We start from the raw sequence: 15,505 nt of genomic DNA, 5'->3' as shown, positions 1-15,505 counted from the left end.
TTCAACCTAGCTAGCTAGCTAAACAGAATGGATCACACCTCAACAACATCTTTAACAAATATATCCCGGATCATCTTTCGTGTAATCTGCCCGGTTTTTATCCCCACCAACATTCTTTGTGTACTGCTCCCAGTGGTTATCCCCAGAACTATTTCCTCATCCGTCAGTTCAGCCTTTGGTGGATCAGATGGAAATCGTCCGGCTGCCGTGTATATAGATATCATCCTCAAGTAAGAGTTATACATAGTCTTAGACTCTTGATTGGCATGGCTGCAAAAGTAAAAATGTAAACGATTTCTGAAGGGCTTATAGAGAAGGAAAGCAACAATGACAAACATTAGAGATGGAGTATATATATATATAATGGTGAGTTGTTATCCCTAAAAATGAACAAAAAAAGGGATCCCTCGTTAGAAGGGCCTTGTATATATATATATATATATTTACGTGTATGTATGCTCCATCATCATCCGAACACTTCTCTTCCGCCGGGCAGACTGTGAGAGAGATCAATGGTGTTACGACTTGCGATAAATGATGCATATAAAATTGATTTTTCAAATTCATCAAAATTATGAAAATAACTCCATTTTTAACCCGGAAGGAAATAATAGGGGAGTTTCAATGGTTTGCCATCTCAATTGAAACATTACTTCCTCTATCCCCAGAAGAATTTGTACTTAGTTGGTGATCAATTTAGTATTTGTGGTTTCTTTCAGGATAAATACCTCTCAAGTGGAATTTCAACACAGCACAAGAGATTAAACTACTATTACAATAGCTTAAGATATTAACACTCACAGAGAAGACGATAAATAAAAAAACAGAAGTCTAAATTGAATAAAGACACTGCTCGATTAAAACTGGTATGCTATGATCGATTTTGGGAGTAAGAAAACAAACAGAGAAATGAAAATTATTACGAAATGAAAGCAAGAGAGACCAAAAAAAAAATACAAAGAAGAAAGAAAGGAGAGAGGAGAGAGAGAGAGAGAGAGAGAGAGAGAGCCATACATCCGTGAGTTTCTTGCAGTCAGAATATTGTACTTTGCGTTCTCCCTTGTAGAAAAATCCTGTTTTCTTGATTCTTATTGCGTTTAGAGAGTAATCAATATCCATATTTCTTTGCGATTACAGAAATTAGGGTTCTTTCTTCTGGCTACAAGCCTACAAGAGAAAGAAGAAGAAGGAAGAAGAAGAAGGTGTCGATGGGCAGCGGGAATTTGAAACCCTAATAATAGTGATTGACAGTATAAACGGCTTAACCCTGTCTGGGCTAGATCTAAGAAGCCCACTGCGTATAAGCGAAAGAGCTAGCTAGCTAGGGTCCTCTATTTAGTATGTACACAATCTGTTAGTTTGGTGGGTTTTTGTAGCCCGCTCAGAAAGTAGTGAAACCCTAACAAATAATTCCATGCAACCTTTGACCTTGTAAAACATCTTCTTCTCCGCTTCAGGTCGGTCTTCTTCTTCTCCTCCTTTTTCAGAAGAATAAAAAATATATATATTCTTATTATGTAGTCCTTTTTATGGAGCACGATGTATCCCAACTATTCTTGCTTCAAAATAGCACACTGAAGAACTATCGTGCTCCAAAATGATGGAAATTGATTTTTCTTTTTTTTCCCTTTTCCATTAATTAGTTCTAAATCAAAATATCATTTCCATCATTTTGAAAGGGTTTGACGCCTGCTTGTTCTCTATCTTCTTGCTGATTAAGAATTATATTACGTATCAGAAGCAGAATGGCTGAAGACATCAGTCCGTCCGATCACTGCTCTTGTGGTACGTACTCTCGCTCTCCCTCTCTCTCTCTCTCTCTCTCTGTATACGTTTGTTTGTGATACAAATCTTCGTTCTTTCTCACTCTTCTATTGATTTCTATTGCATAAGTTGGGAATGAAGATAATCAACCTGGTCTTAATCCAAACAAGGTGAGTAGCCTTGCACTGTAAATATCTGAATCAACCTTTGTTTTTCTTTTTCTTTTCTAAGTAGTTTATCCGTGCTGCCGTGCAGAACAATGAACTCCACCGGATCTCACCAGATGCCCGAAAGCGCATTCAGTATCTGATACAGATACAAGTATTACTCTTCAACTTTGTAGACCTTGGGCTATGTATTATTTAGTAATCCGGAGTATTGAAACTTCGGCTATTAGTTAAACGTGTTCTAATACTTTTTTTTATTAGTCTCATTATTATTGTATATGAAAGTAGCATATTGAGGCTAACTCAACTGGCAGAAGGACCATGATGAACTAAAGGCACAGTTTTACAAGGATCGTGGAGCACTTGAAGCTAAATATGATGAACTCTATCAGCCTCTGTATGACAAGGTATTACTATCCAGTATCAAGTTATATTTTTTTTTTCTAGAAAGAATAGGTTGTGATTAATTATTAGTTTGCAGAGATATAATATCGTAAACGCGATTGGAGTTGATACTGAACCTGAAACAACAAATCAAGAAGGTAATGCTCATCTCCCCTGCATATATATATATATATATATATATATATATATACAATCCCCTTCCAGAGAGAGATCCCTCTTTGAAATTAAAGTGCATGACTCCTTATTTCGCTCACTTTCAGGTCATATTTCCACATCTCAACCGTACAATGTCTAAAACACAGTGTGTAGATCATTCATGTAAAGTTTCATCAAATTTGAAGATCATTTGGGTACCGAATTAGATTAAATAAATCAACAGAACAAAAGTTGTCCAAACAGAACCGTTCATGTAAATTACGATTACGGAAGCTCAAATGATCTTTAAATTTGATGAAACTTTGTAGGAATGATCTACACACTGTATTTTAGACATTGTACGGTTGAGATGTGAAAATACGACCTGAAAGTGAGCGAAATAAGGAGTCCCGCACTTTAATTTCAAAGAGGGATCCCTCTTTGGAAGGGGACTATATATATATATATTTGTTTTGTGAAAATTATTAAGCTATAAATTCCATCAAAGAAGTAAAAAAAAATTCAGGATTCTTGAGTTATGATATTTGGTTAGACAGTTTAATTGCATTCAGTAATTTGTACCCTCCGGTGTCTACCATGTTTATGACATTGTCATTGCGCTCTAAGTTAATTTTGTTTTTTGTTTTTTTTGTTTTGTTTTTGCAGAAAGGGGGATTCCTAATTTTTGGCTCTATGCTTTGAGAGCTTGTAATGCGATAAATAAATACGTGAGATCCTAATATAATTTGTAAACTAATGTTCATAGTCTGAATTTGTATATATGAAGTCAATGGTTTTTTCTTTGTGAAAAAAATTAGATTGAACACTATGATGAAGGAGCTCTCAAACATCTTGAAAACATCAAGTGGCATAGGACACAAAACCTTAAGGGTTTCAAACTCGAGTTCTACTTTCGTCCAAACCCCTTTTTCAGAAACTCGGTTTTAACCGTGACATATCATATGCTTGATGAAGACGAATGCCTTATAGATGAAATAGTAAGGTAAGTTCTTCGTATCTTACTATAATGCTAAATAGGCTATTTTTGTTTATGTGCATTTGTAATCCACAATAAGTTGGCTCACACATACTTGAAACTTTGTAGGACGGAAATTCAGTGGTATCCAAAAAAGCGGTTGACGAAGCGAAGAAGTTTCTTCAAAATTTTTAATCCAATTGAAGTCGATAGTAACTACAAAGTAATATGGTCCTTCAGATTTAAAGGGGAGATTTTGTTTTTTTGTTTTTGTAAGTATATGTTTGTATAATGTCTTACTTCTTCCTCTTTCTGTCTCAACAGGACCGAGTAATAAAGAGTGTACTGGAAGGAAACTATCTACTTGGGTGAGTTCATAAGAACTTGCTAGCTTTTCACGTAGATAAACTCATGAACTTAATATATAATTGAGATCACAATGTATACTTGTAAACTTTTACCTTTTGTCGGATCTTCTAGAAATCAGAATCCTTTGAATGTTGTTATTTTTTGGCGGAGAATTGAGAACTTCAAAATTCAGTACTTTGCTGACTTGTTTTCTTCCGTTCTTGGTATTATTATTTTTTTTGCAGCTCTATCATTCGGGATGATATAATCTCTCGTGCTGTATTATGGTTTACGGGGAAGGCTTGCGGAGAAGGGCTGCCTAATATGACAACAATTCATTCATGTTTCCTCAAGAACCTATCACTGGATGTTCAGAAGCGTGTTGACCATCTTAGAAACATTCAGGTAGCTAGCCTGCTGTCTTATCTTTCGTTATGATGAGTTCATAATTTCAACTCTAAATCAAAGGTTTTATGTCAACTTGCAGAGAGAATATGATGGATTAAAGGCAAAGTTTTACAGGGAAAGAGCAGAACTTGAAGCCAAGTATCAGAGATTTTATGATAAAATCTACAATGAGGTATTATGCGCGCATCTGTAGAATGATAAGTTTATATTCCCCTCCTTTATTTGATTATGGAAACTTGTTTCCTATGCAGCGATGTGGGATTGTAAATGGTGTTGTTGAAGCTGAAAAAGGGATTAATGATTCTGAAGCAGTAAATCAAGAGCTTGCTCCCCAAGGTACACTCTCGAGTCTTTACCTTTATTTGTAATGTAATACTAATACCTTTGTGACATTTACCAACTGTTATTCTTGGTCATTTCTCTTGGTAGAGAAAGGCGTGCCTAGCTTCTGGTACCATGCTATGGTAAACCATGAGTTGCTAGATTCGGAGGTGAGGAGTTTACTGCCTCTATGTCACTTTTTGTATTAATTTTAACTTGCATGTGAAAATCATTCACCGGTTTTTTATGACTCTCTGATCCTTTGCAATCAGATTACTGCTCGTGATGGAGAAGCTCTCAAGTATCTTTCAGACATCAAGTGGTTGAGAAAAGATGACTCCAAGGGTTTCATACTTGAGTTTTGCTTTCACGACAACCCTTTCTTTAAAAACTCTGTCCTGACCAAGATGTATGAGTTTCTTGATGTTGATGAAACCATTCTATACAAAGCGATAGGGTAAGTTGGCTTCCATATACTGTATTCCCTAAGACATGGTTGTTTATATTCATTTTTCGACTATCACTAAGCTCACAGTTGCGCATTGCAGGATGGAGATTGATTGGTATCCCGAAAACTGTTTGACAAATGAAAGTGAAAGTTTCTTCAACTTTTTCCATCCCCTTGAAATTGATTTATGGGCAGTAAGAGTTAACATAAACCTTTTTTTTTTGGTTATTTAGAATGTTTAATATATAGGTGCATCTTATATATTCGATTTTTCTTCATCTTATATATAAACAGAAGATGGAACTCAGAGAAGACATGAGTCGAGATTATTACATTGGGTGAGTGTTCATTTTTGTTTACTACTGAGTAGATCATGGCCATATTCCCAATCACATATGATGATGCTGTCACTCAACGTGTTTTATTTTCTGCTGTTGCCATTATTTTTGTGTAGGTCAACCATTCGCAACCATATCATCCCTCGTGCTGTTTTATGGTACTTAGACGAGGCTGTTCCAGGAGATAAGGTGGTTGGTGTTACAGACTCAGAAACGGATGAATATGATCCGGACATAGATGAAATCACTGAAGATGAAGACGAGAGTGAAAATGAAGATAATATAGGAAGAGGAAGATGAGAATGGCAATGATGAGAGTGAAACACCATCTTTCTTGGAGAACATTACTTTAATTTCATTTTCATGTTTCACCAGCACGCTATACAAGATAAACTTCTGTGTAAGTGAAGCCCTTAGATATATATGCCCAAGCTATTAATCTGCATACCCATGCCAAGCTAGAGGAATATAGAAGTATGAAACAAGATGCTTCAAATTCTATTGTGCTTGTAGCCTTGTGTTGCTCGGAAAGACGTGTTTTGTTCTGGGTTGGGCTTTAGGTATTGTCTCTGCTGGAGGTTTTCATTCCCATTAAAGTTTTTGGACTTGGGTTCCTTAATTTAGTCTACGATTACAAGTTTATGTTTCTAATTTTGTTCTAATCTAGTTTCTTTTGTTATTTGGAGATACTTCTCAGGCCAATTTGCATTTACTTGTAACATCATAATTCTCAACACATATTAGGAATCTCTCTTTCGTTTCTAATCATTAATTTGAACTCAATTAATTGATATAAAAGAGATGTACGTGATAGGAGTCATAGGACTGGTTCACTTTCTCTACAAGTCACTGGTATGACCTTGTGTGATTATATATACCAAAACTTTATCGACTAGTAATTAACTTGCAGCAATATAGATTAAACTGTGTACATTTTTTTTTGAGTAAGCGGAAATAGAACTAACTCGTCGTCCTAACCTGAAATTTTATTAATAAGAAAAAAGAAAAGAGTACAGTAAGGTTGGTGCCAATACCAAGCCTTGAAATGAAACAAAGCAAAGCCTTTAGGCTTGTTACAAATTAAACAATGAAATGGTACAATAAATAAAGGGTAAAATACTGTATAGTCTTTGTGGTTTGAAGTCGACATCTGTTTAGTCTTTGTGGTTTTATTTTAATCTGAATGAACATTAAAGTCACTATTTTTCATCCAAATGATTATTCTGTCAATTTTCTCAGTTAAATTAATTGTTGACGTGACCGTTAAAAATTACAATGTAATTAATGGTCAAGTCAATATTCTAACAAAAAAAAATAGACGGTAAGACCATTTGGATGAAAAATCGTGACTTTAAAAACCATTCAGATTAAAATAAGATCATAAGGACTGAAACATATATCGATTTTAATTCATAAGGACTAAACAAATTTCAGTTCATAAATAAAACAAAACAAAAAAGAAGAGAGTACATGATCAAGGAAGCCACTAGTATGATGACCATCACCTCATACATGAACTTGATATGCTATTGTATACTTGTCAACATGATACCTTACCAGTCTAACATCCTCGATCACATTAACCATAAAAAACAAACACCACATATTAAGAGTGGAAGACTCCATCCCAGGTAGCATAACGCCACAATGAAAAAGTGTATAACAACAGCTAGGCTTAACGACTAAACTGTGTACATATTTTGAGGGTTATACGTACACATACGTTACAAATTTGAGATGTTGGAAAGAACTCAAGCATTCATGTCTTTGTTCCCAGTGACCTGATTTTGTACATGTACGTATATGCTTATTATATTTTGAACAATAATTATTCACGGTATTTTGAATTACGTACGTAGAATTTGTCAAAAATTCGAGTCTATACGATAATGGTCATTTTAATTACACTTAATATATGTGATCTCTACTGAATCGTCATCTCTCTATCTACTAATCTGGATTTCCTGGTGTTGTTGGTTTCAACTGATTAAGAGATGGAATCTCAGTGGATTTTCATTGAATTTAGTCTTGACATGTAGCATTTTAATAATGAAACATCATCAAAATGTATATCAAAAAATCTAATATTCGAAATAGTCGATGCTCTATTGTTTGTCTGCCCACTTCAGTACATGCATGCTTGCCTTCTCTGCCTGCGAATTAGAACAAAACAAAATTCTCTCACATCAAATTTTGCATGTATGAGTGCAAAATCAAAAATTAATTGAATTCTAACTAACAAATATTCACCTCTTTTTCCCAGTCACATCTAATGGTAATGATGGCCAGTATCAAGGTTTGGACTGCTGTCCCTCCAAAAATCATTCCAGCCCAAATTCCCTAGCAATCAAATCGTACGTATTCATTAGCGACCAAATCAATGTGATCAGTATATATTTTAGCAACTAAACAACCGTGCAATTTCTCAATTAAAAAGAGGAAGAATAATTACCATAACTCCTTGATGGAAACCCCATCCCATGAGAAACCCTAATGGCACTCCAATTAGATAATAGCAACCCAAGTTTATGTATGCCACATATGATTGCCACCCAGATCCCACAGCCACTCCTATAAAAAGAAAATGTATGTATATAAGTAAATTGTAAAATAGAAATAACTGACTGAAAACTTGTTTAGTATTTGAAAGATCATGGACACTACCAGAGAGAATAGGCTGGACACTGTTGAGAAGAATTGTGAATGCCAAGAGGAGGGAGAGTTTGTTTACTTCAGTGATGACAGGTATACTGTTGGTAAATATATAGCCGATCTCAGTGTGGAACATCATAATCAAAACCCAGAAGAAGAGGCCAATTATAACAGAGGTCACAACTGCTACTTTAGTTGCAAACTTGGCTGCCTTCCCATTCCCAGCTCCAAGCTCATTTGCAACCCTCACTCTGTACGTTAATCATAATATCAATATAAATAGTGTAAAATGGAAATTGCCCACTTTACTCAATTGATATTCTCAACAGCAAATTGAACGTACGTAGAGAGAATCTCCTTATTAAGAATGAATGGATAGAAACTCAACTTATCCCAATGTTAGCTAGAAAAAACAAGAACCCGTTTTTATTAAGAACCATAACATAATTAACACTCTAAGCCTGTTTTCCGTCTTAATTAGTAGATACTAACGAGTTTTCGAATCTTGGCTATGATCGAGTTTTCGAACCTTAAGACAATTTTTCTTTTGGGATGAAGATAGGAAGATATTTATACATGACCAAGATATAATATCGACAAGATATCGATCACAAACGTGCATATGATTCTAGCTAGCGAGTGATAGGATAGGACTTAACCGACGGAAAGAGGGTGTAGAAAACCCCAAAGCCAAAGGCATATATTGTACAAGGACTAAAATTTCGACGATCATGGAAATTTCGACCGTTTAAAAAGTGGATATTTCGATGGAAATATTGGGAAATATTGATAAAATTTCAGATGAAAAATGTGAAAGTTATTAAGTGTATATATTGAAGAATTTGTATGGATCAACCAATATCCCTCTCCAGTACTAGTAGTGTTGGTTAAGGTGTTTACATGTGGAAATGGCAACCAAGGTTTGAGTCTCCACGTGGGGAGAGTTAATTTTTGTTCAAAAATTTCAGATCTGGAATGAATTTATGATAGAATATCGTCAATTTCTTGTGAATTTTGAGATTTTTCTAAAATATCGGGATATATTAGGAGTTTCAGACGAGAAATGCTTGGGATGGGAAAGATATATCGTTAGGTGAGAAAAACGAAATTTTCGACAAAATATTGCCAAAATTATCCATTTTTAAAATTATCGATTTTTAATTGTACACAGCCAGCCTGTGATCTCAAAGCTGACTCCATATATTGCAGAGATGAGGCAATCACACTGAACTATTCTGTACCACATAGCTAGCTATCTAGCTCGATCTGTATCGAAAAGACGTAGCAGCTGATATGTTTTCCTGTTTTTGTTTCTTTCCTTATGTTTTAGAATCTTAATCAAGATTCTAATCAAGAGCATAATTCTACACTTACACGACTAAATTGACAAATGAAATTGTGTCAATTCAGTACTTGAGCTTCACGTTATTAGCTATCTTGTCAAAAAGAGCAAGCAGACAGCAGACAGCAGACAATTTTCAGCAAAGGTTTGTTGGGTTGGTCCCTCCTTAATGGAGGTGAGAAACCATGTGGGAATTTACACATGAAGAAAACAAGAATTACTATTGCTTTGGTGACCTAATAACTGTAAAAGGAAGGCTAGCTATATGTATAGCTAGGGTGCATGGTGCAGCAATTGTTGAATGTTGATGGAAGTATGCATTAGTTAGCATGCCAACAGAGAGCATGAAACAAAGAGGAAGCTTGACTTTGCTTCCATGCATGGTACGTGCACAAGAGAAATGCATGAAGAGCTATGCCTATACAAAGGCATTAGACACAAGAACAAAGACATCTGAGCTTTTCAAGTTCATGATCAAGGGATCCGAACTTGCTCCAGTTCAAGATCAAGGCTAGGGCAGAGTCATCCAAACTAGAGAGAGTTTGTGAGAGTAGTGAGATCCTCACTTGAGAGAATAGTGAGAAGAAAATTCCTCTCTTGAGAGAGAGAGGTGTGTTATCACCACTTTAGTTAGTCTAGAGTAAGTGTTTTTCATGATCAAGGGAAGAAAGTACTACTGTTGCCCCGAGGATGTAGGCATATTTGCCGAACCTCGTTAAATATTGTGTCTTCTTTTTGTTGTTGTTTCCGCAAATCACACGAGAGATGAGAAAGTTAGAACTTAGGATAACCAATTATCCGTCGGCCTTGTATTAGGCAGCCACTTCTTTCCCAACAAGGTTGCCCAGATTTTGTAATCAAAGATTTTTGACTGCTATATATTACTCTAGAGTTTTCTCAGTGGGGAATTTTTGTTTTCTCATCGTGACTTTTATGTCTTGTCTTATAATTAAGTTAATTAAACACTGTTCATCATTACTTTACCCTACTAAACTACTCCAAAAAACCCTAGTTGAAACGACCTTTAGCACAACATCGACGTACGTACGTATGATCAAACGCATACTACGAATGAAAACAATGAAAAATAGACGGGTTATGTGGAAAACAGTCTTAACAGACAAAGAAAGCTGGGAGCCCTAGCGTGGAACAGTGATCGACAAAATATAATTATGAATTTATGAGGCTTGGAGTTACAAATCTATTGGTACCAATAGATCAATAAGGATATATGTATAATGTGCCAGATCGATCGTTAGACAGAATGACAGATGAAGCCAATTAGTGAAAGGAAACTTGAACTTGACTAGCTACTTGTATTGACACAAATGATAGGCTATATATTGTTTTCTTCTTTCTTTGGACTACATATTGATATATATATATATATATATATATATATATATATATATATATATATATATATATATAATTGAGGCGTTTCGCTCTTGAACTCTTATATATATGGCTATTATAAGCGAAGGCCTCACATCAGAAATTAAGATCTAGCAGCTCGTAGCTAATGGACCAAATGGTCCAAACCTAAAATACTTGATACAAAATTGTAGAAATTAATAACTTTATACTGCAGTTTGAACTTTAAGCAGCCTATGTCAAAAAGATCGAGATGCAAATGCAATGCATGATTATTAGCTTGAGTAGGAAGTAATTAAATGGTATCCAAATTTGTTAATTAACAAATTGGTCAAAAATTATAACATTTCTTTAGGATTTATTCGGCTATGTATACTCTTGGTCTACATGTACGGCTCCGGTGAATGCATCCACAATAATTTAGATGAGAACAAAAGAATAAAATTTGTTTTGAAACTTTTATGCAAGGCTAGCTAGGCGTGATGCTTAATTGCTTATGGTCAAGATGGAGAGACGTAGACTTACCCAGTTGCAGCGAAGAAAGCCAGAGGAATCATCAGCTCCCAGCCGTTTATGGTCATGCTTCAATACAAAAAAGACAAATCGATCAACATCTCTAATCAGTAATCACTATTCAAATACTAAGGAGTTAAATCACTTGAAGAGAATCTACAAGGCTACACAAGTAGTCGAAGAATATTGATGGAATTGGAATCTATTCAATCTCGATCTTACTACAATATAATTCGCATTTGTAGAGAAAACAAAAAGAAAAAATGGAAACTTAATGGCTTGATTACCATATAGACAAAGCATCCACAGCAATCTTTGCATTTTGCAGATTTCCTGTCATCAGTATTAGTATTCTATAATACCAATTCTCCAGGCTGTAAGTTGAGTTACACAGCAAATTTGTCAGACCAACTAATCAATATGGGAAAGAAAATTAAACAAAATTTGAGGTAGATTAGAGAAGGAGAGAGAGATACCAGAGCATAACTCCAGAAGCAGCAGAGAGTTTGATGAACTCCCAAAGACCAGAAAACGCTTCAATGGAGAATCCACTCCAAGTTAAAGGACAGCCACCGCAAATAGTGTAAAAGAAAAGCCCGAAAGCTAACACCCACCACGAAAGGCTCAACGTAACGGCGGTTCCGATCACTCCAAGCTCAAGCCTGTACACAAAGAACCAACTCACAAAGATATGGAAAATCAGAGCCACCAGAGACACCCAAGCAATCACACCAGTCTTCAGCTGGCTCTGTAGAAACCTCTGAAGCGGGAACTGAAAGCTGAAGCTGAAGTGAATCGGTATCATGGTCATGGACACAATCCCACAGAGCTCGGCCACGTCTGTTGGCTGACCTAAAACCTTTAGGAACGGCGAGGCGAAGAGGTAGAGCGGCAGGAGGAGAATAGAACACAAGAAGAGAACTATCCATGAGCGTTGCATGTACACTCCAAGCATATAGTACTTCTTGGCACCATAAGCTTGCCCACATAGTGTTTCCAAAGCACTCGCCATTCCTAACTGAGAGTAGAGAAACATGACCACCACAAAACTAAGATTAATGTGATGCATATTCTGAAAAAGGAAAGAAGAAGGTACTTAGTATAGTACCAAGAGGCCGAAATCGAAACCGACGATGACATTATTGGCGATGGAGATTGCGGCGAGCTCTAGTTCGCCGAGGTGGCCGGCGAAAGCTTGGGTGATGACCAGCATGGAATAGGAGGCGACACGGCTAAAGATAGCCGGACCGACTATGTGCCAAAGCTTCTTTGATTCAATCCAGACTCTCCTTCCAAGACGTTGATCGTCATCTTCATCAATGAGCTCATCGTGACGTTCGTGTTTTAAACCGACGTCGTCTGAAGCTGAGTACGCCGCCAACAACGGAGCCTCTGCTTCCGCTAACGCACAACTGTTTGTATTACCGGGCATGATGATGAGCAAAGCTGATGAGTTGTGCTGCTACACTTGTCTATAGAGTGAAATGAGAAATGAGGAGGCAGAGACGAAAATGAATTGAATCAGGTGATTTTGGCTCTAAATATATGAAGAGCAACAAAAGCGGTGAGAGGATGTTGTCTTATCTGTATGATTACACTATTTGGGTGTGCGGTGTTGAAGACTAAGATACGTGTTTGCTTCGAGTTTTTGTCGTATAGGAGTAACAGATCACTACCTTCTGAGTTAGCCCGAAGTTTATGTGGGCGGGTCTCGCAGAGTCGTGGTGGCGGTGAAGCCCTGGATGTATGATATATAGCGATGGAGTGGAGTCATTGCTTACGCATCTCATTTTGTTTTGAAGTTTTGCTTAATTTGTCCATGGATTCCATGTCTCCATACGTTAGTTTTTTTTTTTTTTTTTTTTTTTACGTATGTATGAATGAAGTTATAAGATACCCTCAGCTAGTCTCTGCTTCCCCTCCTTTGTGAGCGAGCTAGTCTCAGCCCTTCATCTCCCATTACTCCTTCAACCACCCAGTTTCAATTATCACCACCACCCCTTACAGAAGGGACAACCCTTCTGGGCTCACACACAGACCATTCAATTATCAATTTATCATAGGAAAATGATTCTAGGCCTTATTAAGGTCTAAGATTTTGAGCCTCAAATCTATGTGTGGTATGTCAAATCACTTAGACACATCACATATTAAAAATCTTAAGCCATGTAATACTTATGTATAAAGACCATCTTACCATTTGGTCAATTTCAAACAATGACTAATAAATTTTAGTTTTTCATTGAAAAATAAACTATTTTAGCTTTCCTTCTTCTAAATATCTAATTAAATATAAAAATATAACATCAAAAAAACATTATATTATATATTTATAATACATGGATATTATAAAAAAAATACATGTATATTATATAAATAATCTGTATGTAAATGATTTAGAGAAATTATTTGTATATAAATTATTTTTTAGAAGAATTATAGAAAATTTTGATGAATTATATCCAAATTATCTTATATTAGTGTTTTTTTTATGAATTATAATTGCTTTTTGGACGAATTAGGGTTAGGGTTAGAGTTTATTTGACAAAACTAATTATTATTTAAAAAATAGTTAATCTTCATATTGATGTAAGAAACATTCCTTATATTATACATAATTAGTGGTTGCTATTACTATGTAATATTTGTTTCCATTACCTAATAAAATACATTAATATCATTGATTCACCCCTTAAAATGTAAAAGGAAATAGAAATGATAAAATTGGTAATGCAATGTTTTGATTTGGCAAGATATATTATGTGGAATCGAAAATAAATATTTTTATTTGCTTACATAACATGACACATAGGATTAATGTCATAAATTTTAGGCCTTATTAAAGCAGTGATTTACAGTTTATACATTCCAAGTGTATGAGTGGCCGGTTTCTTTGCTACGCCGTATTGAGGTATGGTGCCGTAATTTTCTCTGGTATGGTTCAATTGATAAACGTGGGATTCCTTTAGTAGCGTGGAAATCTTGTTGTGTTCCTGTGGATGAGGGTGGCTTAGGTTTGAAGCAATTTGTGGTTCTTAATCGATCACTTTTACTAAAGCGTTGTTGGGATATATTTTCATGTCCATCAGAGGGATGTTCTTTTATCAGGAACAGATTTTCTCAACGACGCTCTTATGCCTCCTCCTCTATATGGCCTGGAGTTCGTCCTTTTTGGGGTGTTGTCAAAGAAAATTCTCAATGGTTGATAGGCTCAGGAGACAATATCTATTTTTGACATGATAATTTTAAGGGGAGACCTATTGTTGATTATTTTGGTGCCCATGATGGTCTGCAAGGGAACAAGGATTTGGTTTCTGCTTTTATTGTTGATGGTTCTTGGGTGCTTCCTGATCTACTTCAACTTCACTTTCCAGCTTTATGTAATAAAATTGAGCAGGTCCCTCTTGCTACTAATGCTTCGATGGAGGACACTCTTATTTGGATGCCTTCGTCTACAGGAGATTTGACTGCAAAGCATGCTTACCAATTTTTACGGCATCCATCTCCCTCCATGCCTTGGGGTAAGTCCTTATGGTCTAGATTTATTATGCCTAGAATGTCTCTACATGCTTGGAAGGTTTTGAAAGGGAGAGTAATTTGTGATGAGCTTATACAACGTTGAGGAGTGGCTTGGGTTTCAAGATGTGAGCTTTGTGGTGCATGTACTGAGTCCCTGCAACATATTTTCTTGCATTGTCCCTTTACAGCTGCTATATGGTCTTATTTCTTATCTCTTTTTGATCTGGGGGTTACTCCTCATACAATTGTGGATTTATTTCACAAAGGTCTGAGTATGGGACGTAGCTCACAACTTAAGGAGCTTTGTTGATCTGTTTTACTTCTATTTTATGGTTTGTATGGCATGCGAGGAATAAGACCAGATTTGACGGTAAGTCGTTCTCTGTGGCTTCAATTTGTCATCTCATTTTGGGGCACATTAGAGCGGCTAGTCGGCTTGCAAATGGTCCAATGCATAATTCAGTTCAAGATTTACGGATAATAAAGAGTTTTGGTGCAGAGTGTCGATTGGGAAGAGCTCCAAGAATTATTGAGGTTGTTTGGCATCCTCCAGTCATTGGGTGGGTGAAGATTAATTCGGATGGAGCTTGGAAGTATGCAGAGGGTGTTGGAGGTTTTGGTGCTGTTTTTCGTGACTTTAAAGGTCATGTTCTTGGTGCTTTTTCTTCAAACATTGACATTCCTAGTTCAGTAGCAGCAGAGGTGATGACAGTTATAGTTGCTATTGAGCTTGCTTGGGTATGAGACTGGAAGCATATTTGGTTAGAGGTTGACTCGTCACTTGTGTTAGACTAT

The 15,505-nt window shown here is 36.1% G+C and overlaps 1 protein-coding gene across 1 annotated transcript; it reads right to left on the bottom strand.

The window, feature by feature from the left end:
- Positions 1–7,355: 7,355 nt before the first annotated feature.
- LOC101301249 (protein TRANSPARENT TESTA 12-like) lies at positions 7,356–12,856 on the bottom strand. Its single transcript, XM_004307982.1, has 8 exons — positions 12,300–12,856; positions 11,668–12,209; positions 11,479–11,565; positions 11,204–11,260; positions 7,975–8,213; positions 7,763–7,881; positions 7,561–7,650; positions 7,356–7,463 (listed from the first exon to the last, which is right to left on the bottom strand). The coding sequence occupies exons 1-8, from the start codon at positions 12,621–12,623 to the stop codon at positions 7,416–7,418; spliced, it is 1,506 nt and encodes a 501-aa protein (XP_004308030.1). The 5' UTR covers positions 12,624–12,856; the 3' UTR covers positions 7,356–7,415.
- Between the last annotated feature and the right edge of the window lie 2,649 nt (positions 12,857–15,505).

Source organism: Fragaria vesca, linkage group LG7 (assembly GCF_000184155.1).
Source record: "Fragaria vesca subsp. vesca linkage group LG7, FraVesHawaii_1.0, whole genome shotgun sequence".
Classification (NCBI taxonomy): Eukaryota; Viridiplantae; Streptophyta; class Magnoliopsida; order Rosales; family Rosaceae; genus Fragaria; species Fragaria vesca.
The sequence above is the reverse complement of the archived record's forward strand: the minus strand, read 5'-3'. Positions and strand labels throughout refer to the sequence as shown.

Bases quoted from the DNA above. Each gene is read 5' to 3' on its own strand.
- LOC101301249 (XM_004307982.1), bottom strand. From the start codon at position 12,623: ATGCCCGGTAATACAAACAGTTGTGCGTTAGCGGAAGCAGAGGCTCCG. The intron at 7,882-7,974 runs GTAGTGTCCATG...TTCTTTTTATAG, and splicing joins TGTCCAGCCTATTCTCTCTG to GAGTGGCTGTGGGATCTGGG. The intron at 7,651-7,762 runs GTAATTATTCTT...TTTGATTGCTAG, and splicing joins GTTTCCATCAAGGAGTTATG to GGAATTTGGGCTGGAATGAT.